This window comes from Apium graveolens, chromosome 11 (assembly GCF_009905375.1).
Source record: "Apium graveolens cultivar Ventura chromosome 11, ASM990537v1, whole genome shotgun sequence".
In the NCBI taxonomy this organism is placed as follows: domain Eukaryota; kingdom Viridiplantae; phylum Streptophyta; class Magnoliopsida; order Apiales; family Apiaceae; genus Apium; species Apium graveolens.
The window spans coordinates 146,719,538-146,744,416 of record NC_133657.1 but is presented as its reverse complement, the minus strand read 5'-3'; the positions used below and the strand labels follow the sequence as shown (position 1 = coordinate 146,744,416).

The 24,879-nt window shown below is 35.9% G+C and overlaps 4 protein-coding genes and 1 long non-coding RNA gene across 5 annotated transcripts; 4 read left to right on the top strand and 1 right to left on the bottom strand.

The window, feature by feature from the left end:
• Positions 1 to 3,813: 3,813 nt before the first annotated feature.
• On the top strand, positions 3,814 to 6,935 carry LOC141697666 (UDP-glucose iridoid glucosyltransferase-like). The gene is made up of 2 exons (XM_074502156.1): positions 3,814 to 4,386; positions 5,747 to 6,935. Exons 1-2 carry the CDS (start codon positions 3,918 to 3,920, stop codon positions 6,631 to 6,633), a joined length of 1,356 nt encoding a protein of 451 aa, XP_074358257.1. The 5' UTR covers positions 3,814 to 3,917; the 3' UTR covers positions 6,634 to 6,935.
• A 2,752-nt stretch (positions 6,936 to 9,687) lies between these two features.
• On the top strand, positions 9,688 to 12,116 carry LOC141696802 (UDP-glucose iridoid glucosyltransferase-like). Its single transcript, XM_074500923.1, has 2 exons — positions 9,688 to 10,475; positions 10,993 to 12,116. Exons 1-2 carry the CDS (start codon positions 9,992 to 9,994, stop codon positions 11,877 to 11,879), a joined length of 1,371 nt encoding a protein of 456 aa, XP_074357024.1. The 5' UTR covers positions 9,688 to 9,991; the 3' UTR covers positions 11,880 to 12,116.
• Positions 12,117 to 12,811: 695 nt separating this feature from the next.
• On the top strand, positions 12,812 to 15,842 carry LOC141698623 (UDP-glucose iridoid glucosyltransferase-like). Its single transcript, XM_074503394.1, has 2 exons — positions 12,812 to 13,504; positions 14,519 to 15,842. Exons 1-2 carry the CDS (start codon positions 13,024 to 13,026, stop codon positions 15,391 to 15,393), a joined length of 1,356 nt encoding a protein of 451 aa, XP_074359495.1. The 5' UTR covers positions 12,812 to 13,023; the 3' UTR covers positions 15,394 to 15,842.
• Positions 15,843 to 16,708: 866 nt separating this feature from the next.
• Positions 16,709 to 17,843, top strand: LOC141698421 (uncharacterized). The gene is made up of 2 exons (XR_012565092.1): positions 16,709 to 17,054; positions 17,426 to 17,843. It is a non-coding gene; the product is annotated as an uncharacterized LOC141698421 (long non-coding RNA).
• An 869-nt stretch (positions 17,844 to 18,712) lies between these two features.
• LOC141695994 (putative F-box protein At3g16210) lies at positions 18,713 to 19,996 on the bottom strand. Its single transcript, XM_074500193.1, has one exon. The coding sequence runs from the start codon at positions 19,994 to 19,996 to the stop codon at positions 18,713 to 18,715; it is 1,284 nt and encodes a 427-aa protein (XP_074356294.1).
• Between the last annotated feature and the right edge of the window lie 4,883 nt (positions 19,997 to 24,879).

The following is a 24,879-nucleotide window of genomic DNA, read 5'->3' as shown; positions in this document are numbered from 1 at the left end:
CCTCAAATAGGCCACCCATAAAAACCTTCAATCAAGACACTCATTAAAATATCTAACAATTAATTAAATAGATTTTATATTTGTAACTCCCTCTTTAAGTAAATGCCAAATTTACTCCAATAATTATGACATCAGCAATTAAATTGAATGAGCAAAATCCGTCACATTAATATGCTCCAAATACCTATCATCTTCTCCAACCTTCCACCACCAACAATCATGGCTACTTCCAGTGACATCACCGTCTGGCCTCCTACCGGTCAAATTCCGGCAAGCTCGAAACATAAATTTTCTCCGGAGTTCTACTCACCATTGCCCGATCTATCAATCTACTCAACCCGTTTTTCCAAATTCAACCAAAAATACTCCCCATTTTAAATATCAAAATACACTCAAATACTAAAAATCTTCAACCTCTAGACATTATCATCTTCTTCACCTTTCTGCCACCTGCAGCCATGGCTGTCGCCGATCGTCACCGCCGTCCGACTGCCGCCGGCCATATTCCGGCAACCTCTCAAAACTCGATTTCTTCCTCGAAATACTACCTTCAGTCCCCGATCTATCTTTTCGTCTTGAAATAAAAACACTTCACAATATCATAAACACCATATGATCGTCAAAGTTTAATAAAAACATATAAAAAACCAAACCACTATATTAATACCGAAGCATTTTTTCAGAAATTGAAACCGATCTGAAATGGGTTCTAAAAAATCGAGTTATACATACAACTATACACATAGACAAGTACATGGTTATGTTTTGGAGAAGAAAAGAAGCAGTTATCGGGTCTTGATTTAAAAAAATTGACCCGAAACAAAGGGGAGAGAAAGAGAGATGGAGTCCCGAGAGAAGCACAGAAGAATCGAGAGAGATGAAGAGAGTTACAGAGAGATATAGAAGACCCGAGAGAGATTGTGAGAAAATGAGTTTGGGGTTTAGAGGGTTAAAAGCCCGGAGGTAGTTTAGTACTTTAATAATTAAAAAATCTGATTTTTCTTTACATTTATCAATTGCTGAAGATCCTGAAAATAATTTTACAGCTTATAAAACCGTTCTGAAATGGTTCAAAGAAATCCAAATTAATTTTTAAAATATAGAATACGAAATTACCTCTTTCCTCATATTTTTAAAATAATTTTTAAGCGTATAGATTATTTTATACGAATTTTGCAAGTTAGCTCTCAAAAATCAAAATAATGATTTAAAAATTATATAAAAATATCAAATCACCAAGATTAACTCAAGTATCATTTTTATAAAGTCTCTAGGGGAATTATAGAGCAACAAATTGCATCATATTACAATATCACACTTAATTTTATAAAAATGTTTAAAGGCTCACATAATCATATGTTATCATAATAAAATCCTTAAATTCATTTTAAAACACATCGATCATTTAATCCAACACGTACAAATCATATGACACGTATTCACACATTTCATAATAAAACCTCATGCTTTCACTTAATTTTTATATTAAATCTTAATTATACTCACTCTTCCATTTTTAACATATACATAAAATCGGATAACATTTATCGATCATTTCTTCACGTTATTCGTTTAATCACATTAATACATGGATCACCTCATCATGTATTCACATACTTTATCATAAAAATCGTAACTCATTCATTATTCTTTATTCCTCGTAAATCATCATTTTCTAATAAAATGACACATACTCATTTACGTATATCACATGATAACTCGTATCGATCAAATTTTCATTTGGTCACTCTTTCAACATCAATACGTGTACCACTTAGATACACATCAAATTGAAACAAATTATATCCATAAAAATAATTTTTTGAATTCTACATAAATTCAGACATATTCATAAAATAAATATAATACACTACGCGAATTTCCCGGATATTACATAAACTCTACTCTACTGGAACTTGGGTTTGTCCGGTCAAAATCTGAAAATTGTATATTTATCAAAAACTCTGAAAACACTGTCATGGTCATATTTATTCATGTGGATAACCTTCTCATATGTGGCAGTGACAAGCAAAAAATCAGAAAGCTCAAAGATATGCCAACTAGGGGGTGTATTCAATTGGGATTTTGAAGGATTTTTTTGGATTTTATAAATCATGGGATATTCAATTTGGATTTTAAATAATCCTTTAAAATCTAAAGGTATTCAACAAGGATTGAAAAAAGTCTTTTAAAATCTGAGTGTATTCAATTTAGATTTTAAAAAGTCAATCAAAATTTGGTGGTATTCAATTTGGATTTTAAAAAATCCATCAAAATCTGATGGTATTCAACAGTCCATGGATTTTCTTTTATTTAAAAAAGTTGTGGATTTTGATGGATTTCCTAGTACATTTTTAATATCTTGAAATCTTTTCAAAATACATGAGATTTTGATGGATTTCTAAAAAACTCCACAAAATCTGCAAGACTCTACAAGATTTTGGATCAACTCCATCAAAATCCACGAAAAATTGAAATCAACGAAAATCTTTTAAAATCCATAGATTATTAACAATTCTTTAAAACTTGAAATGAATACAACACCTAAGTTATTTCATATGAATGGCTCTATGTTCTATCAAATACTTTCTTGGCTTGGAAATAGGCAGGATTGCAGCTATTTATTTCCCGTGATGATAATAAATACACCAAAGACTTCATAGCTGAATCCCATATTCAGTAAGCAAAACCACTCAAACTTCCGCTTGATTCTCATTTGAAGCTCACACACACTTAAGACCTTCACCATTTGAAGCTCACACACACTCAAGGAGGACATGGTAAGCTTATCTCTTAAACTCTTAAGCCAATTTATGCAGTTACCAACCATAGTTCATTTTCAAGCTGCTAAAAAACTTTTGAGATATCTTGTTGGCACAACCATTCAAGGCATTCTGTTGGCATCCACAAGTGCTTCTCAGTTGCAAGCTTAATGTGATAGTTACGGGGGAACTTGCCCAATCACCAGAAAATTCACAACTTAGTACTGCATTTTCTTCTGTGATTCCCTTGTCTCATGAAAGTCCAAGAAACAGACTGTGGTGATTCGTAGCTCTACTGAGGCTGGCCATGACCACATATGAAATTACTTGACTTAAAAATCTTCTCAAAAACCTTAGCATTACAAACTTAATCAGTCGGTTAATAAATCAAATCTGTAATTGAATCTGATTATTATAACGTCAAATCAATTATAATAATCCGTAGTCAAAACGAATTAAAATTTTAAAAGGCCAAGCCCAGTAAAAATTAAATTAGCAAAACTAGTCAGTGATTATTCGAACTAATTTTCTACTACATTCGTGTCAGCACCTCTACCACCCCTCCTTTCTTTAATCAACGTTTCAAGAAGATATGTGCTGTGACTTTACCAGAAAATACAGACAATAATTACTATCCCCTAAAAAGCTTTGCCAGTATAATTGCACGTAATGAAAATAACCCTCTGAATTAAATTAATAAATGCTTCAGACTGCTTATCAGCGCTGAGCAATGAGTTCTTGCATCAGCAACAAAAGGCATAATTTAAGGTTGCTCGTAGAATTTGTTAATTTTTTTTTTAGTTTTCCGGAGCTGTGTCCAGCCAGATGAAGCAGACGGGCGTATAGTCAGGTGGCTGCAAGTATACATAATTCCCTCATGTACTTTGCAGCAACCATTGCTAATAATATTAAGATTCTATGTAATCATGGAAGAGAAAGAAGTGGCTGAAATTGCCTGGGGGCCTAGTCAACAGTAGCCAACAGTATCCTGGACAACTTTGTGAATTGTAAGTAATCATCGTCATCTAGGCAATACGTTGCCACACATAATGTGGAGCTTACCGAACGAGTGTCGGGTATTAAATAAGTTGGTCGAGCTATCAACTCACTCAATATATAAGGGAGAACAATACAAGTTCACCGTAGGCAATTAAGATGAAAAATCAAAGGCTTGGACGATTGGTTCTGGCAATATTTCCACTACAAGGCCATACCACTCCAATGCTTCAGCTTGGAAATGTGCTTCACTTCAAGGGCTTTGCAATCACAATAGCACACACTAGATTCAACCCTCCTAATCCTTCTAAACATCCTCATTTCAACTTTCTACTCTTATCAGACAACTTACCTTATTCTGATACATCAACTACTCCTACTATTTACGATATAGAGGGTATCAACCGCAGTTGCCATGCACCACTGCAGGAGTTCTTGGAACTCCAGAGCCAGACAGCGGATGTTCCGGTGGTTGGAATTATATTTGATTCAATCATGTACTTTGCAGCAACCGTTGCTCATCATATAAAAATTCCAAGACTTGTCCTCATGACTAGCAGTGCAGGCTTTGAACAAACGTTTCGTGCAATTCCTCGCCTTCTAGAAGAAGGCTCCCTTCCTTTTCAAGGTACATGGCACTTGCTCCTTTGAGAAAACAAGGGAAAGTTACTCCTTATAGAGTCATAACTTGAAATTTAAAGAGGACGGTCAATTTTTTTGCTCCACTAGACTAGCTTTTAAATTTACTAAAATTCTCTTGTGTCTCCTCAATTTTGAGAGCTACTAGTCACTCTTAACTATTAATATTTGTATAATAAATTTATAACTCCATCCACTTTCTTTTATACTTTTATGGATTAAACTTACTTTTAATAACAAAATAAAAGGAGTGAATACAAGAAACATTGTTGGAGATGAATCTAGTTCAGAGTCATAGTTTATATTATATTTAAGAGTGGTTTAAGCCCTTGGAGATGCTCCTATTAAACTACTATATGTTGATTCCACTCCTTATTTTTAAGTACACATCCCCTCTTTTAACGGATATTACATCGAATAAAGATTGAGCATAAAGAACATTGTTGGAGACGATATTACTTATTCATGTCCTAAATTACTAAGAGCTAATTTTTTTTATATTACATATAAGAAATGAAATAAGAGTCTATTGAACTTGCCCCGGTCGTATTTCGTTTTTCAGCATACCCCTAATTAGTGGTTCTAACCAAGGGAAAGCTATGACTGTTGGGCTGCATAGTTCCATAGGATTTTCGCAATCAAACATATTTTTCTTGCATTATTCTTTTAATACATGTTCGTCAGGAGTTCATGTTGATCGAGTACTGAAAGAGAACACAGCTAAACCAAGAAATTATCAGCTCAAGTAATATATTGCTATTACTACTATTTATTTGTACTAATAAGAGGTCAATGATTTAAATTTTAGTGAAGGCGCGTATTATATATATATATATATATCAGTACTGAAAACTCATCACGATTCACGACCATCTCGTATCTGTAATCCAATGGTTGTCGTGGTGTAAAGTGTATAGTTGGTTCGGAACAAAAACTCTTATTCCTTGTTGAGATGTATACAGATTTTGATAAATAGATTTTCAATTGATATCATCCTTGGACTTCAACTTGAAGACTCATGGTCTATAGAGTGGATATTCTAGGTGACTAATGACAGGGTAATTTCAGATTCAATTCTCAGTAGAAGATCTCATTCTATTTGTCAGTGTCGTTTCTTTTGTAGATTTCTTGGATCCGTCTGTCATGATGCATCTGATTACTTTCTAAGCATCTCTTGACCACAAGAAAAAAAATGCAAATCTTAAGAACCTTCATTCTTCCTAATTACAAAATTATGTCTTTGGATTTCGCTATAATTTAGTTAAATATTTCACACAAATTAGTTAAATGTTCATACTTTAGAAATTACTAGTGGACTCTATGAACAAGTTTATTCATATGTGTTACAGATTCTATGTTGCATGAGCTAGTACCTGACCTAAGCCCATTGAGGTTTAAGGATCTACCCGTATCCAATAATAACATGAACGAGACACTGAAGCTCAATGACATTGCAAGCAACATGAAAACATTTTCAGCCATTATCTTAAACACCATAGACTGCCTTGAGCAATCATCTATGCTCCAAATCCGGCAGCATTATAATGTTCCTGTATTCGGGATAGGCCCTCTATGCAAAGTGGCACCAACCTTGTTCACTAGTTTCTTAGAAGAGGAAACCAGCTGCATTGGATGGCTGAATAATCAGAGAGCTAAATCTGTTATATATGTAAGCAAAGGGAGCCTGGCAACCAGTGATGAAAATGAGTTAACAGAGATATTTTGGGGATTGGCAAACAGTGACCAACCATTTCTATGGGTGGTTCGACCTGGATCAGTCAGTGGCTCGGAGTGGACTGAAGTACTGCCCAAAGGTTTTAAGGAAGTTATTGGAGAAAGAGGTTTGGTAGTGAAGTGGGCTCCTCAGAAGGAGGTATTAGCGCATTCTGCAGTAGGAGGCTTTTGGAGCCACTGCGGTTGGAATTCAACCATGGAGAGTCTTTCTGAAGGGGTCCCTATGATAAGCAGTCCACAATTTTTTGACCAGAAGGTGACTGCGAGATACCTTACGTACGTATGGAAAGTTGGAATAGAATTGGACGGTGTGTTGGAGAGAGGGGATATAGAGAGGTCCATAAGAAGATTAATGACAGGCATGGAAGGGGATGAAATGAGGCACAGAGCCAATGAACTGAAGCAATTGATTGATGATTCTATACTTGAGGGTGGTTCTTCCTATAATTCACTGAATGACTTGACAGAGTGCCTCTTGGCCAAGAATCTACCAGAGCCGTGAAGCCTATGCCAAAATACTGTCCTCCTTTCCCTCTCCAGAAAATCGCGTTGTTTTCCACAAATACTTTGTTATGCATTCTACACCTCTTTTTCCAGCTTATAATCCAGCTTAGAAGTATGAAAATAAACTTGTCAGCATCACAGCATAGATACTGCTAGCAAGTTTCAATAATTTTTATGCACCAAAAATCAAAACATAAACAATGTAGTCTTTATGCAGAGAAAATTTGAACCAAAAGATGTACTGATATAAATTTATGTAAGTTTGCTCTTTAACTACATAGATGTTGTAATTCAACGACACACATTTGCAATTTACATTATTTCAGCCGAATAAAATCATAAAAATCACAAGCCATGGATCTGCAAAATTGAATTAAATTTAAAGGACCTGATCATCCATAGGTCTATTGCTATAACCCCGAATTTTCGCCATGTGTATCTTTGTCGACAGATGGGTAATTCATTGCAGAATAACATTTCTCTATTCAATATCTAACAGACATATTAATAAAAATGGAGATTTTTAACAGAAGTTCAACATCCAGTACAGGTCTCTATGCAGGGAAATATGTTTGTTCATAACAGGAATCATCACTGGTAAATGACTATAGGTGATTAAACCTTCTAGGATTAAAGAAAATTGCAGCAAGAAGATACAGAACTTACAGGATGTGTTAGATAAGTGAAAACAATAAAAAATGAGTGAATACGATAGTATAGTAAGAAAAACAGGTATATTTAAAAATTACCTATGCCACATTTATTCCCACTTCAAGGGGAAACTTTTACAGAAATTGAAACTATATGTTGCTGCCAATCAGAGTTTTATTTACCAGTGCCTGATACAACTGGATACAATTTTTTTCACATAGAAAAACCTCAACCTCTACCACTCCTCCTTTCTTTAATCAACGTATCGAGAAGATATCTGCTGTGACTTAGCCGGAATATACCGACACACTGACTGAGTAACTGTCTGGCAAACTTAAATAAAATTCATAACTTATATTCTTTTTGGTATTAACAAAACTTGCCAATAACATCACATGAGCAGGATTTTCAAAATAAATTAAACATAATTTGAGCTTAATTTACATTAGTCATATTAGTTGTAATGAGTCATACATCTGCATTCAGCAAACTAAAATTTTTACTTTGGCTGACTTGTTGACAGTTCTTTCATGCAAGAAATTAATTACTATCCCCTAAAAAGCTTTACCACTATAATTGCACATAATGAAAGTAACCCTCTGAATTAAATTATTAAATGCTTCAGACTGCTTATCAGCGCTCAGCAATGAGTTCTTGCATCAGCAACAAAAGGCATAATTTAAGGTTGCTCGTAGAATTTGTTAATTTTTTTTTTAGTTTTCCGGAGCTGTGTCCAGCCAGATGAAGCAGACGGGCGTATAGTCAGGTGGCTGCAAGTATACATAATTCCCTCATGTACTTTGCAGCAACCATTGCTAATAATATTAAGATTCCAAGCCTTGTCCTGCGAACTAGCAGTGCTGCTTTTGTCCAGGCATATGCCGCACTGCCTCACCTCCTAGCAAAAGGTTCCATTATTTTTCAAGGTAAATGGCCTTTGCTTATCGTAACAGTTTCACATAATAATTGAGCATTACTAAATCAGTTGAACTACAAAATTCTTATATATATATCTTAGCAACAAATTTGCTGAAGACAAATTGGGTGTGAGAGGGCGTTTAATAAGCAAAAGAAGATAAATTTTTATGTATCATAGGCACTCTGAAGTACTGAAGTAATAGCTGAACCAATAAGCTAAAAGGTAAAATGGGGTTCTTCAGACATGGAGTCTGCCAAATTTCATGTTCGTGACTTCAGTACCTGTACCTCATTTTATCTTGATATTTGGTGATATCTTTCGTTCTTCAGCGTCTGCAAGTACAGATGAAGTAATTTAACAATTTTGGAGAAATCATATGACAGAGTTCCTCTTGACCACCAAAATTCCACAGAATTGAATGTTTATGAGGGTTAATGCATGGGGACAGAAGCAAGTTGTAATTTAAGTATTTTGTTACATGTTTGAAACCTGTTTTCCCATCTCGTAAATTTTCCTATTTAACCAACAACTCTGTTGTACAAGGCCTTAGCATTATCTCATAAAGAGGTTGTTCCAACCGTTCGAACATGGGTGGCAAAAAGTCACTTCATTATCACGCCAAACACGACCTTGTGCTGTTAGATTTGGTGTATGTAGAAGACTCTATCAGTATTTTAGTTCTAAATACTGCCATATGTTCAGGGATATTGTTGCACTAAAATCAAAACATGAATAATGATGTCTGCAGAAAACTTGAGGCAAGTGTTGCATTTATTTTCATAAGTATATATCATTATAAATTGAATCTACTCATGAGTCTGTTTTCCTAAAGAGAAGAAAACATCAAATATATTTGCAGCCAAGATCCATTTCAAAGACTTGGCAAGTTACAAAAACTGTGGTACAGGCACAACTACAAGCCTTATCAACAATTTGTTGCAGCATTTTCTATTCAGTATATGACATGCATTTTTTTATTAAATCCGAGATTTTTTTTCTTAAACAGACGTTGGAGATCCATTCGCAATCTGAGCAAAACAAAGCATGTTTATTGAATATCAAGAAGGGACTACATCTTCTCAAATCAGCATTCAGAAAGAAGATACAAAGAATTATTGGAAGGAATCAAGAATAACCGATGCTTTTCTAGAAACAGTGGCTGTTGTCTGCTGATATAGACAGTTAACATTACCGGAAGCAGAATATAGAGCAAGGGTTAAAACAAAAACATACCGGCCAACAAGGACAACAATCAAATAAAACTGATACAAAGCCAATACCATCGGTACAAATGAGAAAGATCAGATTTTCTGATAATATCAATTCAATTACCAATAATATAGAATGTGTCCATACAGTATCAAACAAATATACAACTGGATCTCAGGAAAACAACATAATTCTTGTGTCACAAGCTTATCTCTTGTTGCACCGAAAAGTTTTAAGACATGCGGCAAGCCAATCAATGTTGTTCAAATTATAATCAAATAAATAATGATACTCCAATAGTTAAGTAATTTGAACAACATTTTAGTTGTGCATAATACAATTGTTAAGTTATTTGTACAACCACAGGGACCAGTTACTTTTGTAGGCTTAACCGAATAACACCAGACTGTGAGAGAATACTTGAATATACCCCAGATATATTTAATTAACAGCTCAAAATCTTAACTAAGTACTTCCAAACTTTCAAAATTCTATAAAATCTTGGCCAAGGTTATGTTTACAGGAAAGGTCCACTCCTTCAAATATATACATAACAAAGTAGAGATATCAAGATAAGATGGAAAACCAAGGAATGCAGAGACGCCCTCATGTGGTTCTTGTTCCGGCTCCATTACAAGGACATCTAAGCCCAATGCTCGAGTTAGGAACTCTTCTTCATTCAAAGGGTTTCTCCATCATTATCGCGCACACCATCTTCAATTCTCCGGATCCATGTAACCACCCGGAATTCAGTTTCCTACCCATACCAGATAACCTTGGTGATCAAACTGCTGCTGCAGCAAATCTTATGACTCTTATAATTACAATGAACAATAATTGTGAAGCACCTCTGACAGAAATCTTGGCTGAATTTATGAAGAGAAATGACCAACATGATCAAATTTGTTGTATCATTTATGATATGATAATGTATGTTTCTGGCGCAGTAGCTGATAAACTGCAGCTTCCTTGCATGATCTTACGTACAAGTGCTGCTTCTGCTGCAGCAGCTTATGAGCACCTCCCACGCCTCAATGCAGAAGGTTACTTTCCGCTACAAGGTATGTCTTTCTAATACAGAGATTTTCATTTCCACACAAATTAAAATATTAGTAGGTTTCGTAATGTTTTTCACCACTTTTACATAACCATCATGTATATGACCTCAAATAAAACAATTTAAATCAGCTCATAACTGTGAATCTGTGCCACGGCTGTGGTACAGAGACGAAGGGGGATTAAAGGACATCCTAAGTGATCTATGTTGTCCGGTCTCTTTATTACCCATGCCCGAAACTTGAAACTTTATTTTGGACACTTGTCACTTCATTTAGGGCTAAAAATGCAAAGCTCAAATAATATCTCCACAAGTCTTAGAAAAGGACACTTATCTATCCTAGACACTTTCAACCGTAATGGGAGGACAGAGGGCGTGGTAGGACTGTAATACACTTTCTTTCTGGAAAATTTTACAGATAAAAGCTTGTCATGGACCCAACCTTATTTAATTACCATATCTTTAGGGGGTGACTTTTACTGTACTCGCATAGATGTGAATAAAACTACTATGTATTGCAGATTCAAAGTTGCAAGATCTGGTCCCTGGGCTTCATCCCCTCAGGCTTAAGGATTTTGCAACTGCTGATATGGGAAATATAAAAGACATAATAGAAATATCAGCTATTACAAACAACACAAGAAATGCATCAGCTCTCATCTGGAATACTGTCGACCATCTTGAGCACACGGCATTGGCACTGGTCCAACAAGCATATCCAGTTAAATTCTTTCCCATAGGTCCCATACATAAAATGGCCCCACCTTCATCGACCAGCTTATTACAAGCAGACAGCAATTGCATGGCATGGCTTGACAAGCAAGCGCCTCATTCTGTCATCTATGTAAGCATCGGGAGCATAGCAATCATGGAAGAGAAAGAACTAGCTGAGATTGCTTGGGGCCTCGCCAACAGTAGCCAACCATTCTTGTGGGTGGTTAGACCTGGCTCAGTTCGTGGATCAGAATGGATTGAATTACTACCAGAAGGTTTCAAAGAAACAGTTGGAGAGAGAGGCTGCATAGTAAAATGGACACCACAAAGAAAGGTATTGGCACATGTTGCAGTGGGAGGATTCTGGAGCCACTGTGGTTGGAATTCCGCCCTTGAAAGTATCAGTGAAGGTGTTCCAATGATATGCCGGCCTTGTTTTGCTGACCAAAATATCAATGCAAGATACCTGAGTGAGTTCTGGAAAGTAGGCCTACATATGGATGGTCAGCTGGATAGAGTGAAGATCGCGACAACTATAAAAAGGCTGATAATGGACAAAGAAGGATTGGAGATTAGGCAGAACGCAAACGCTATGAAGGAGAAGACAAAACTCAGCGTTGCTAAAGGAGGCTCTTCTTACAGTTCTTTAAATGAGTTAGCTAAACTGATCTTGTCGAACCAATTGCCCAAGTGACATGTAACATCAACAAAAAAAATCAATAATCCTAGATATGGATCCAATCTAGAGAACAAGCGGGTCAGAATCTTTACATTAAGTACATCAGCTGCCTTCAAAGAAGTGCTCATGCATTTTCATGTTTGGTTTAAGTTAGCCAATGTTGTCTCGAGGCTGACATTTCAACCTTTTTTGCACTTCAAATGTAATTTGTTTTCTCATTCTATCAATAACTAAAATCCTATTTGTGTCGTAGTCAGTGGCCTCTAGTCTTTCATGAGACTTTCATACATCAATTTATTGTCCAAAAGATGTTAAAGAACAGAAACCAAATCCGGTTCTTCTATAAAAATCCCTGAAAGCCAATGTTAGCAACGTACTTTTAAAGATCCAAAATTACAATCTCACTCTCACACCAATTAAGAATTGACAGTAATACGCAAGCTTCTTATTCTCTGGATTCAATTTTTTATGTATCAACAAACTCTGTCAGTTTCTAAATTCAAACAAAACTCTGTCACTGTCTAAATCCAACCAAACTAAAAATTGTAACTAACATCCGCTCCATGGCTCCGTCATCAGGAAAGATAATAGACTGATAGCCGAAATAATTTTCTTTAAAATCAACTGGAGTATAATGAATTATTATCTTTGTATTCTTTTAGACTTTACCTAATGTATTATTTTAGTTTTATTGTTTTTACATGTTGCAATCATGTGTTTATATAGGTTAGTCTACAAGCAAGACACTCTGTTTTGTAATATTAATATTTATCCCTTGGATTGTAAGAAAGTATCTCTACAGACTAGAAGTAAACCAACAAAATGAAAATAAAAACTCCAACAACCAGAAGGACCTAATAACCCTTCACATAAAAGAACCAACAAAGTAGATGGCATTAATATTTAAAATGCATCATTCCACAATAGATTCACATGTTTTGTAGTCTGACATTAAATATTTACCCACTTGACACAAACTCACCATTATCCTCTTGTATTCTTGTCCTCATATTATCACACTTGAATCTCTGCATATGATTATTCAACTTGGATCTTTGATATTCTGTTTTCTAGTTTTAAGTTATCTGCATTCTAAAGTATCTACATTTCCACACTCAAATTTTAGGCATTAGGAAAGTGTTGGTGTTAAATAAAACCAATGGAAAATCAAGAACTACGTAGACGTCCTACTGTGGTGATTGTTTCAGGTCCTTTCCAAGGACATCTCAGTCCAATGCTCGACTTAGGAACCATCCTTCATTCTAAGGGATTCAGAGTCATATTTGCGCACACTGTCTTCAACGCTCCTGATCCGTCTAAAAATCCTGATTTGGTCTTCTTGCCACTGCCTGAGAAGTTGTCTGACCACCAGATATTACCAGGGGATATCATTGCCCTCGTAAATGTTCTTAACAAGAATTGCCAAGAGCCCCTGAAGAAAGGCTTGTCGGAGATAATGAATCAACTGGAGCCAGAAAATCAAGTTGTGTGCATTATATATGACATGTTCATGTACTTTTCTGAATCTGTGGCTAAAGAACTGAAGCTTCACTGCATGATTTTTCGTACAAGTAGTGCTTCGTCTGCGTTAGCTTACCATTCTCTTTCTAGGCTACTAGCAGGAGGGTATATTCCTCGAGGTACGTGTTTCGAATAAGTCTATATTCTTTTGATGAAATTAATTTTGATCTAGTTACATATTGAAGTGCATAATTACAATAGGTGAATAATTGTATTTAGCGCATTAATCCACCAAGATTAAGCAAAGTGAAACTATTTTCAATTATAACATACATACTAAACTAAATCTGAATAGTCTTTTAATGGCATCTTAGTCACTCAATTGACTATAAATTTGCCATTGGGTCGTCAAATTTTCAGGTCATATGTGATGGCCGGTGACCTGAATAACAATTTGATAGAGTACAATAATGTGACTGAAAACTTTTTGATGAACCAATTACAAGTTTTTATTCAGTTGAGTGACCAAAATGTCATTTAACCCTATTCCTACCAATTATTATCCCTTCTAAAACAGATAAATTTTAAAGACAATTTTCGATTTCCAAACCTCGATCTTCCGGTTTAGTCTTTTTTTGTAATCACATAATAGAGAATATGTCTTGTATTTTTTGTAATCACATAACAGAGAATTGACAAATCTTATAAGCCAACTTATTGGCGTATAAACCCGTAACTGTTTATTGACTGACGAGTATTTGTCGACCCAACTTATAAGCTGAATTTACAACTTATAAGTTGAATGTTGGTAACGACATACTTTTTTTCAACTTATTTTTTATTTTTCGTTTTTTTATCAATTTTAGTTTTAAAAAATATATTTTTTTAATGTTAATCTAACTTAAAATATAAGAATTAAGATAATTATATTTAAAAATTATTTATTTTAGTTCATTTAAATTAAAAAAAAATTGACTTAAAAGTTTAATTAGCCAAAAACTTGAATAACTTATAAGTATTTATCAAATTATCACTTATCAATAACTTATTCGGTTTAAGTCATAATTGTTTATTTTAAAATTTCTCGAACGGGCGCTATGTCTTGTATTCGGTAACGAGTTAGAGCAACAGTTACAGCCCCTGACAGTAATGCTAATCTACTAAAATTGATCAAATATAAGTTTGTACTACAGATTCAGCAATGGAAGACTTGGTGCCAGGGGTTCCACTTCTTAGGTTTAAAGATATACCAACAGCTGATATGGGAAGTTTACAAGATGCGATAGACCTTACGGAGAACATATGCAATACAAGAACTTCCTCTGCAATCATCTGCAACACAGTTGACGATCTAGAGCCAGAAGAAATAGTTGAGTTCCAACACATTTACCCGGTGCGATACTTTCCTATAGGCCCTTTACACATAATAGCTCCAACCTCATCTAGCAGCTTGCTAGAGGCAGACACAAATTGTTTAACATGGCTAGACAAGCAGGCTCCGCGCTCAGTTATCTATGTTAGTGTGGGGAGTTTAGCAATATTGCAGAAGGAAGAGCTAGCCGAGATGGCCTGGGGGCTTTCCAGCAGCAATCAGCCCTTCTTGTGGGTCGTTAGGTCAGATGCAGTTCCAGAATCTGAATGGGCATACCTAATCCCAGAAGGTTTTCTAGAAACAGTTGGAGAAAGAGGCTGCATCGTAAAATGGGCTCCTCAAAAAGAAGTCCTGGAACATAATGCAGTTGGAGGATTTTGGAGTCATTGTGGCTGGAATTCTACACTGGAAAGTATAAGTGCAGGGGTACCAATGATTTGCTGGCCCTGTTTTTCTGATCAAAAAGTAAATTCAAGGTATTTGAGCCATATCTGGAAGGTTGGACTGGAATTGGATCATAAGTTGGAAAGAGGAGTAATAAAAGAATCGATACGAAGACTAATGGTGGATAGAGAAGGTGAGGAAATCAGAGTTAGAGCAAATGAGATTAAACAAAAGATGAAGATCAGTGTTAGTGAAGGGGGATTGTCATATGCTTCATTAAATAATTTAGTAGATTTTATTTTGTCAATTTGAGTTGCCATGAGCAGCAAAATTCTAGCTGTTATTTGAAAATCAAGAATATGACCCAACCTCAATTCATGTTTTCTAACTATCCATTTTATGTAGTGATTAAAATCTCTAGTGTCGCAAAACAAAGCAATTAAATTTCTCACACCTAAGTTCTTTTTACTCACCACGGCAAAAACTTCCCTATGTTAATACAATACTATTGGTACATCAGAACAAGCATTTGCTGAGCTCTAAATCCAAATTCTTATGTCTGAACTCTATGTATTTGTCCAGTTTTGTTTTTATACGAATACGATATTAAGATATTCATATTCATAAAAGGATGTCAAGCAATCGTCATGACAATGTCATTGGTGTTACAAATCTACAGTGTGTATCGTAGCCAAGTGAGGCAACTATCTGAATTTAGATGCACCTATATTAGGTTCAAATGCAATACAAGAAACCAATGTTGAATAAACTTGGATGACCTATTCTTGGAACTCTTCTAAGTTTTATCAAAGGCAGCAGAAGCAAAAGACTTCTATTACCACTAGAATGTATGAACAACCCACTATTTGTGGGGAATTACCGAGTAATTAAAGCAGGACTAATACATATTTATACACTCATTTTTCTTCTGTTTATAGGATTGCAAACCCATACTTCTATGTTTGCTATTTTCATTTTTTGAAGTGATCAACTAATTTCAACGCTCTAAACCTCTAATCAAGAGAATGTAATATTTCCAGAATAAAATCAAGAGATAATTCGAGCTATAATTTTTTTTTAAAGGATCAATTATGAGAAAATATACAAATATGAACATATGTGCTCACTAACTTTTAAGATACTGATCTCAGTGTTAATCAAGAAAAAAAAAAAGCTAAGTTAAAATAACAAATATTTATTATAATAATTTTGGTTGACACAAATATCATATAATACTTTGTTGCAAAATAAAAACTACTTAGAATAATAAGCTTATTTTCGATAGTAAACATACGCATACGTTCACTTTTATCTTTATCAAGATTCGAACCTCTGTATTGTCTAAAAATTGAAAATTTATAGTGTTTGTGGATGGCTGGATGAGTAATTGAACCTAATCAAATAGACGTGTATACTATCCTCGATCTTCACTAAATTTTTTAATATGATATACTTAAGTGTGGACTCAAATTTTTAAATTAATAATTTCAAAAGTTCAAACCAACCCATCTATAGGAAGTTCTGGACTATTAGGCCAATTTGCACTATTTTCCTCTTCTAGATCTGTTGGAATGTTTGCTATAAAAGCTCATTAACAAGTACTCTCTTCATCACAAACCATCTTCATAGTTCTTACCAAGTGCTTTTCTCAACTATCATGGCTTCCAAGTATGTGCAACTAGTTATGCTATTATTTGTAGCAGCTACATTGTTGGGGTTAGTGATGCTAATCGAAACTTTACTAATGGGCCTCAAAATTGGAACTCTGGCTTCAATTTCGCTTCCGGTTGGCCACAGAATTCACCAAACACTCCACAAAATTACAGCAGTCCTCCCGGATTCAGTTTCACGGGTGGTTGGCCATGGAAAGGTCCAAATGTTCGTCAGAGTCCGAGATCAGAAATGGAAATTTGGCTTTAACTACACAGACTGGGCTATCAAGAACGGCCCCTTTTATCTCAATGACACTCTAGGTATATTTAAAACTATATTTTTTACTTAGACCCATGCTGCTAACAATTTTAGTTGTATGTTGAACCACGGTGAGCTCTTGTTAAAGAATCTTTCGCTAGATGTTGATTAATAATGGCTAGCCTTCGTTGTATTCCTAGGCGAATATTATGCTAATAACTTAAAATTATTGCAATTCAAACTATTATAACCACCACTATGAAAACAGTAACTAAGTACTAATTAGAGGTGAGGACAGAATATAATTAGGTTTGCGGCATTCAGTAAGGGAAGGCAAGTACAAAATCTTTAAGTGCGCACAGAACTCTGTATTTTCAGAGCAGAGTAATTTATTCATGCATTTACAAATTAATGTGTATTTTTTTGATTGCAGTGTTCAAGTATGATCCACCAAGCAATACTACATTTCCTCATAGCGTATATCTACTAAGAAACTATCGTAGTTTAATGAATTGCGACCTACGAAGGGCAAAAAGGTTGGCTTCAGTGACACAAGGTGAAGGAAATGGATTTGAGTTGGTGTTGAAAAATTGGAAGCCTTACTATCTTGCCTGTGGTGAACGCAATGGCTTCCACTGCAAAATTGGCCTCATGAAATTCTCCGTCTTTCCCCTTATTCGTTGGACTTAATAAAGAACAACCCCAACTTATACATCTCTGATCAAGTAGCTCCGGAAGATTTATTATGTGTTGCTTTAGACAGAATTGTTAGATTCTCCTCAGAACAATAGGAAAAAGTGTTTTCTTGGAGTTTACGGTATTAATTAGAACATTTGAGAAGTTTCTCTGCATGTCATACTTTTGAGAAGTTCCGTTTTGCATTCCTCGGCGCTAAAATTCCATTTGTAACTTAGCAGTTTTAGTTCCAAATTACACATAGTTTAGCATAACAGAGAGACCTCATGACTATAGACTTATGAATAATAAATAAATATCAAATTAAATATTGACAAATATAATCTTTGATTTTAAAGTTGAAAATAAAATATTATTAGTAATTGATCGTAATGTTTTTTAACATACATGCAATTTGAATATATGATTTTGAATGTTGTTTAATTACTTTATCAGCAGGCAGAAGGTCTCGACAACTTTATGCAATGGCAGTAACTTCAAACTGCTCACGGAAAAGCTGAATTTTAAGTCTTCAGCTAGACTTGCACAGTATGATAAGTTACAAAATTATCTAAGGAGAATGCCTCTGGAATAGTTACAGGAGTTGCAAGGAGTTTAAAATTGATTTTTAAGTTATTAGATGGCATGAATATTATTTTGATTTTCTCCCCACACCTATTCATAAACAGTAATTTGCTCCTATTGAAATAAAAATTCCTCTCTAAAAAAGCTTTTGTATCCAAGTAGAAGGAGAACAGTGGGGGGAGGGGAGTATAGTTTATACTCTGTTTGCACTTCTGTAGCTTTTCATTATAGGAGGGAGGAGAAAGAATTAGTGAAATTTAAACGAAATGCATATCTCCAATTTAAACCATTATTATAGCACTTGCATCATAAAAATATAATAGTCTGGATCTGGAATGAAAATAAATAATTTGTGCATCCTAATCTATTATGTTTACAAGGCAACGAGACTTACTCATGACGTGGTTCACTTTCTGCATAACCTCCCCCAGGCAATCTATGCAAATGTGTTGAAACTGCATCAGCCATCAGGATTCAGGTAGACTCGATCTCCATCTATAGTAAAAAAATCCATAGTATCCAGGCTGTCTTCATCAAGTAGAAGAAGGCTCTCCACAAAACCAGAGTTTATGCGACCCTTTACTATATTTATAGAACCACGAACCACCGTTGATTCCCTTACCTTCGGATTGTTGAGTTTGCAGGAGAAAATCTTGCTGCTTCTCATGAATATCCCAGTCAGGCTAATCAAATATTGGCCATTTTTTAAGAACCCCAATGGCCGATAGTAGCTCCCATAATGGTGTTCCTTATTGACTTCCCAGACTTCCGTAAACAAGGTCTTATCTGTTAGTATCCACATTGTAAGAGATGAAGACAGATATCCATATCCAAAAATAGCAATTGTTTCTCCATAAGCTTCACAAGTAAAACCATTATCATCACTAAATTCTCCTGGCAGCGATACTATCGTTCTTTTTCCAGATCTTTCGGTGACATGATTATTATAAAGATAAAACTTGTTCGGGAACGAGATTACTCGAATGGTCTGAGTTCTCATATCAAAACATGTGACATGGTCTAGTTCTATCATATACACAGTACCATGTACAAACTTGGTCTCTTTTACACGACAATATTTATCCAGGTCATCAGCATACTGAAGTTTATTAGTTCGAATAAGATTCCAACTACTAGTGCGAATATATTTCCAACTATTAGTAATCAAGCTGTAAACACAAACAAAGTATGCAGTGCCAACAGGAGCAATTACTATCACCCTAACATCGTCATCATAAAACCCGAAACTCACACAAGCCTTCAAAGTGAAACCGATTTCATCCTTAATGCACTTATCTAGCTTAGGAAGCTTTTTAATTTTTCTACATGTTGGATTCCAAAGATATATATGATCGCGAATATTATAATGATAAGCCGACAAACATAACAATCCGTTACATGTCCCGTAAATTCTCGGTCCCCCGGTATAAGAGGTGCCGTTATATCGATTTAATATCCAACAAGGGTTGTAGAATTTAGAATGATTAAGAGTACCATCAAACATGGATTGAGAACCAGTTAGTACTGTGCACAAGCGGTCAGTTCGATATAGGATGCAGTTGTTTCTCTTTGAGGCTTTTTTTTGAAGCGTGAGATGTCTTTTAAGGAAGCAAGTAGAACCAATGGTATGATGCCATGTCCTGCAAACACACCTGCATACACCAATACTTTTGATTTGCAGTCTGAGAAAGATGTCTATCAAAATATCTTCTGGCACATACTTTGGTGGCTGCTGAAAAGCCATCGCATTTACCTATAAGACGGACTCTCTTCTAGTCTTATGTTTAAGTAGGGTTAGCAACGTACTTATCGAAAAAGAAGAAGGATTAGCAAGACTCGTGCTTTACTCTGTTAGTGATTGGCCTACTTAACCCTATTTCAATACAAGGGCCCAAAATGCCTAAAAAGTTGATGTGCCCCAATTTACCCCTACAATACTCATTCTTGTCCTCCGTGCCAAATGATACGCATCGTTTCCAGGGCTGTAAAATAATACCGACTATTCGGTAGCTCGGCTCATATTCGACTCAAAAATACGATACATATCTTAGATTTATTTTATAAATGCTCCAAATCTTGCGAAAATATTAGGCCCGAATAAAATATGATCCCGGATCTGAAAGTGAAGGTACCCGTCCATTCTAGGGCTCATATTTTAAAATAATATGAACCCACCTGAATAGGGTTCTTGATATGGATCATGTATAGTAACTATTAATATTTCTAGCCCATCAAATGATCAGCCCAATACATATTAGTAGTGATAGCCTATAATAATTCAGGCCCAATAACAAAGACCCAGGGCCCAATTACAAGAGCCCAGGAAATACTCAGCATTGACCTTGGGAAGCCCAGGACACGTGGCAACATCATCACCGTTCAGGTACCCGGGATCCAGAACGTTCCTACGGCCCGGATCAGATAGTACCCTGACGTATTCAGCTTTGACCTTGAGGAGACTAGGACACGTGGCGACATCACCACCGTCCAGGTACCCGGGATCCAGAATATTCCTACGGTCCGGATCTGAGACGCATCCCAGGCGTCCAGATGCCCTACAGTCCAAAAGGCCAACCCACGGTCCAGATTAAAGGAGATAAACCCCTAAACCCTAGTAGGAGGCCTATAAAAGGTAGAACAGAAGGAAGGTTACAGGTTACAATCTTACATACTCTCCCTCTCACCTATACTTACATGCACACACGTACACCCCATAAATATATTCGCATAATCCCCACTTTACCCTTCTTCTCCTTAAAAACCCTTTCTCATTCTCACGCTTGAGGTGCCGCGGGGACGCCACCCCCTCCGGTTCTGTTTTGTAGGTTCCCACCCTACAGCTACACCGCACGCCGCCGCCGTCGCCGTCCAAAAGGAGTTTGAGTCCGGGCCCGGCCAGGAGAAAGCCCCGGGGTGATCTGGGATTATCATTGGCGCTAGAAGGAGGGCTCGACCCTCCGACCAGTGGTGTTCATATCCGCAGCTCCTCCGCCCCCCAGAAGCTTGAAACACCATCTCCCAGTAAGAACGCTACGACCAATCTCTTAGATCTGTTTTTACGAATTTTATTGCTTTCAGTTCGTATCACCATTAAATATGACCACGAGAAAAAGCAAAGCAGCAGTTTCTGCCTCTTTCCTTCCGCCTTCTCCCCAACCCAGGGATGGAGACATGGAGGATCTGGACGAAGGGCTCCCCATAACCCAGACTCCCTCTCAAAATCTCCAACCAGGAGACCATGGGGAAGCATGACCCCGGAGCAGATTCAGGCGGCAATGGACTTGTGGAAGGAAAGGCAGGACGCCGAACCTAAGACCCGCCCAGGGGATCAGCAAGAACGGTCCGGCGAACGGTCCGGAGAATCTCGGGGATCCGTCTTCGACCGGATTGCAAAGAATTTAAAAAAGCCACCAGAGGATGCCATAGATGAAATAAAAAGAGCTGCCCTCCGTGAGAGAATCCGGAAAGAAGAAGAGGCTAAAGCCCAGGAATCTATAGAAAGGAGAGTCCGGGAAGAAGAGGTCAAGCTAAAGAGAAAGGCACACCGGATTCATGTTTCTTCAGACTCGGAGCCAGAGAAAGAATCCAAGCAAGAACAAATGGCCCGTGTCCTTCGGGACCTTAAGAGAAAAGTGGAAGGCGACATGGAAGGCATTGATAAGTGGCATTTTATACCACTTAGAACGTCTTAAAATGTAACACCCCCAGATCCGGGGTCGGGGATCCGGGTTGTCACGGTCTTTCTTTCCACAATATCACTTCACTTAATTAATAATAATAACCTTATGCTGTGACCCCACACCAACACACACCACAACCCGTTATAGTCTCAGAGATGAAATTTAAATAAGTACAAGTCTTTGAATCCACAATTTAAAAGTTATTACAACCCAAAATGATTACTTGATAAATTTACAGTTAATTGCCATTATCTGCCACAAGTTATAATTATACATAATTGATTCTCAAAAGTAGATGGTCTGATCTGCAATAGATCTACCTCTGCAGCTATAGCAGCTACAACATCAACGGGAAGACGCGGGACGCTTCCCACGCGCTTGCGCTGGGTCTGCTGGAGTCTGGCCATCTTTCCTAACTGTTGTTGTGTGATGAAGAAATAAAGTAAGGGTGAGCAGCAAGCCCACCAAAATAATATGTATAATGATTTACAATATATGAGCCTACTCATAATACTCATGAAAGTCTTGGTCAAAAGAAATGAACCAAGTTTGATATCTTAATGCGATGAAGTCGCAAAATATTCAGTATATATACATATATACTTTTCAAAATATTGGAAGTCCTCTTCCATGCATAATATACACAAAGTCCCAGTGTATAACTGTATAAAAAATATCGTTGCAAGGTGATCTCATATATCTAACCTTGTCTCAATGTTTTTTTCTGAAAATCTTTGTCATTCCTAAGACAATTATTAATTAGATATAAGTTTAAAAGATGAGGTTACCAAATACCCCAATATACTTATATCTTTCCCAATACTACTTGAACTACCACCGTTCAAGTTATAATCAGTTTCAAAAGTTCATCACATAGATGAGACTACAAGACAAGATTTGAATAGATTCAATCTTTGAAATATTATTGAATGAAATAAAGTTACGAGATACTTTATTTAGTCCCGATATATATATATCCACATATATATATATATCTCTTAAACATTTCCTGGAACCTCTGTTATGTAAAGTATGAACAGAGTTTGAAACATCCAATGAATTTTGGAAGGAAAAGAAAACCTTTGGCATAAACCAGATATCTTGCTGATCAGGCAAAAATACCCATTAGTAACCTTTTCTACTAGTAGATGGACGAATTCCCCACTGGTCATCACCCTGGTCATAATTAGGACCTTATGCTGGACTGCCACTCAGCCACTTATGCATTTGATGGACTCCCACTGAGCCACTTACACTATCATGGACGCCCACTGAGCCCATGTTGCTTATGCCGACTCAATAGAGGGACTTACTTCCCGAACGTTGGGTAAGTAATCAATTCATTTACCAAAACTGCAACCTTGTTGCGAATATAAAATACACCACAGAGCCGGATCCCTCAGATTTTAAGCGAGTATTTAAATCCCCTTAAAAAGGAAGATCTTAAATATAAAAATGAGTTTTGGGATTCCGCTCTAACTTTTAAAAATCATTTTGAAGACTCGAAAACACTTTAAAGAGTGTTTGGAGTAAAGCTGATTTAATGAAGTAAATCAGTCCCCAGAATATTTAGAAAATGACTGAATATTATTATTTAAATAATATTCCCATAAAGAATAATCTTTTATAAAAATAATTGAAGTAGAAGTTTTAAAACTTATACTTGAAACGAGTATTAAATAACCAAAGATATACTTATATGAAAGTATTATCTTTATTTGAATAATCGAAAATAAGTTTGATTATTAACACCTTATTCTTTAATAAAATAAAGAATATATTTCAGCAAATAATCGGAGTCATAGATCCTCAAATGAATATTCAAATAATATTCATTAAATAATATAAACTGAGTCATAAGCCTTCGAATGAATATTCAAATAATATTCAATAATAATATATAAAAGAGTCATAAGCCCTCGAATGAATATTCAAATAATATTCAATTAATAAATAAAAGGAGTCATACGCCTTCGAATAATATTCAAAATAATATTCATTAATAAAGTAAAAGGAGTCATAAGTCCTCGAATGAATATTCAAAATAATATTCAATAATAAAATAAAGTTAAAGTTATCGAATAAACCTTATTCGATTAATAGTTTTTAAAAAACTATATCCATATATATATAAATAAATATATATATATATAATATACTCGGGAACATCGACTCCCGGTTTAGAAATATGTTCACCTTTTATCCCCTATACTAAGGGTATACGCAACTACTTGCTTATTTCTAGCATAGGTATTATGCAACTATAAGCATTGAAATCAACAGATAGATAACCAGATTACGAAACAGACATGCATATATACCATATTAGCATGCTCCAATATATCGCAAAATTTGCTAAATAACAATCATGCAATATCACAAGATAATGCATATACATATATTTACATCACAGCAACAGTATAACGGGTAGAAAACTTGCCTGAGCGACTGGGGTTACGAATGGCTCGAGACGAGTCTGGTAACCTATAAACAACAAGTAAGTTGGAATTAAACCAAAGTCACTTGTAAATCTATACTTTAACTAACTTAGACTCTAACGCTTGTTTTGCGCTCACTGATTCGCTTAAGTCACTCGGGTACCCTCGGCTCCACCATTTTTAATAATTTAACCTTTACGAGTTTTAAAGCGATTCCTTCGCGGGTGTCTTACCAACTGCCTAACACACTTACCATAAATGTTTCATACATTAATTAACCCTTTTTGGTCTTTAACCTATGTTTCAAAGTAAGGCGAGGGGAGATGTTTCGTTCGCGAAACGCCGTTACTTGAAACGGTCGTTTCTCCTAAACCGTGCATTGGAATCGAACGAACTACATATCAAAACGAAGCTCGTAACATGAGCTATCTAAACATGGCAGTGGTCATAATCTAGCAGGGGGTTCTCGGGTCCTAATGCTATGCACAAAAACAGTCCAAAGAAAATCG